Source organism: Limulus polyphemus, unplaced genomic scaffold (assembly GCF_000517525.1).
Source record: "Limulus polyphemus unplaced genomic scaffold, Limulus_polyphemus-2.1.2 Scaffold1444, whole genome shotgun sequence".
NCBI lineage: Eukaryota > Metazoa > Arthropoda > Merostomata > Xiphosura > Limulidae > Limulus > Limulus polyphemus.
In genome coordinates this window covers 54,486-55,863 of record NW_013667054.1, presented here as the reverse complement: position 1 = coordinate 55,863, position 1,378 = coordinate 54,486, and the positions used below count along the sequence as shown (strand labels likewise).

The 1,378-nt window shown below is 27.0% G+C and overlaps 1 protein-coding gene across 1 annotated transcript in view; it reads left to right on the top strand.

The window, feature by feature from the left end:
- Positions 1–1,282, top strand: part of LOC106463605 (lysosome-associated membrane glycoprotein 1-like) — a 13,543-nt gene extending 12,261 nt beyond the window's left edge. The window contains exon 5 of the mRNA XM_013923654.2: positions 665–1,282. Coding sequence (XP_013779108.1) covers positions 665–813 — 149 coding nt within the window. The 3' untranslated portion in view covers positions 814–1,282. The remainder of the gene's footprint in view (positions 1–664) is intronic.
- The last annotated feature ends 96 nt before the right edge of the window (positions 1,283–1,378 follow it).

The window sequence follows — 1,378 nt, the reverse complement described above, 5'->3', positions numbered from 1 at the left end:
TTTTTTTTTTTTTTTTTTTTTTTTTTTTTTTTTTTTTTTTTTTTTTATCTGTTATTTTATTTTTATTTTAGAATTGAAATGATTTTTGTTTGTGACTGATTTTAATTTTCCTCTAGAGACTTAACTTTGAGAAGCATGTGATTTTATTGGTTTCATTGCTTTGCTAGCTTTTGGCATTGAAAACTAACATTATATGTTTTGTACCACATGTAAAACAGCACTCACTTTTGCCTACCATTTTATGCAGTCCAACTGACAAGTTATGGTACTAAACAGAAGGCATCCTGGGCAGTGACAAGTGGCTCACAAAAGATACATTTAAAAAGCTATTTATGCATGCCTCTGATTTAAAATTCATTTCCGTCATACAAGTATTTTTTTTTTTTTTTGTCTCAGCAAGAACAATCAAATTTAAAAATGATTGAATTGTACTATAAGAACAAACTCTAGATAGAAAAGTTAGAAATAAAGTGGGTTTTGTATGAATCTTGTTATCAAAAACTAAATCTGTAGTCTTCTCTGTCATCAGGAAAACTGGAGAAAAATAAAATTGCTAATTCACTGTTCATTTGTAATTAAGATTCTTCATTGTATTCTGGCTACAAGCCAAAGTTTTGGGTTCATTTAAGGTTGGTCATGAAATTGTTACTTTTTCCTTCTTTAGATATTTTTGAATGTGTTGCTGATGATGACATTAGTGATATTGTTCCAATTGCTGTTGGCTGTGCTTTGGCTGGATTGGTTCTGATTGTGCTTATTGCCTACATAGTTGGTCGTCATCGCAACCATCAGAAGAGTTACCAATCAATGTAGAATAAGAAGTATAGGCTATGTCATTGTTTACACTGTTTCCAACATTCTTATTTATGATATCTACACATTTTGAATTATTTGTATTAAAAGTGTACAGTAACAATAACTCCTTAATATAATTACTAGAATTTCACTTTAACCAAAGAATTTTGAATAATAAATATTTAAAAATAAAATGTTTTATGCACTTTACTTTCAATTTGCTTTTAAAAGCTCTGTACTGTAACAAGGACTACAATTTCTGGTTATTTCAATAGTATATCAAATTATTCATTGGTAATTACAATTACTTGTTTTATATTGCTGACAACAATGGATACTTCTGCATGTTTTTTAACTAATTGCTAATGAGCATTATGTATTTGTGTTGCTTATAATTTTGTTTGATTATCCAAATAATTCCCACTTTAAGGTGTAGCGTTTAGTGTGGGGTGAACAGAACTTGTATTGAATTTAATATTACTGTGATAAAAAAAAAAAAAAAAAAAAAAAAAAAGGGTTTTTTTTTTTTTTTAATTTTTTTTTTTTTAAAAACTTGGGTTTTTTTTTTTTTTTTTTTTTTTTT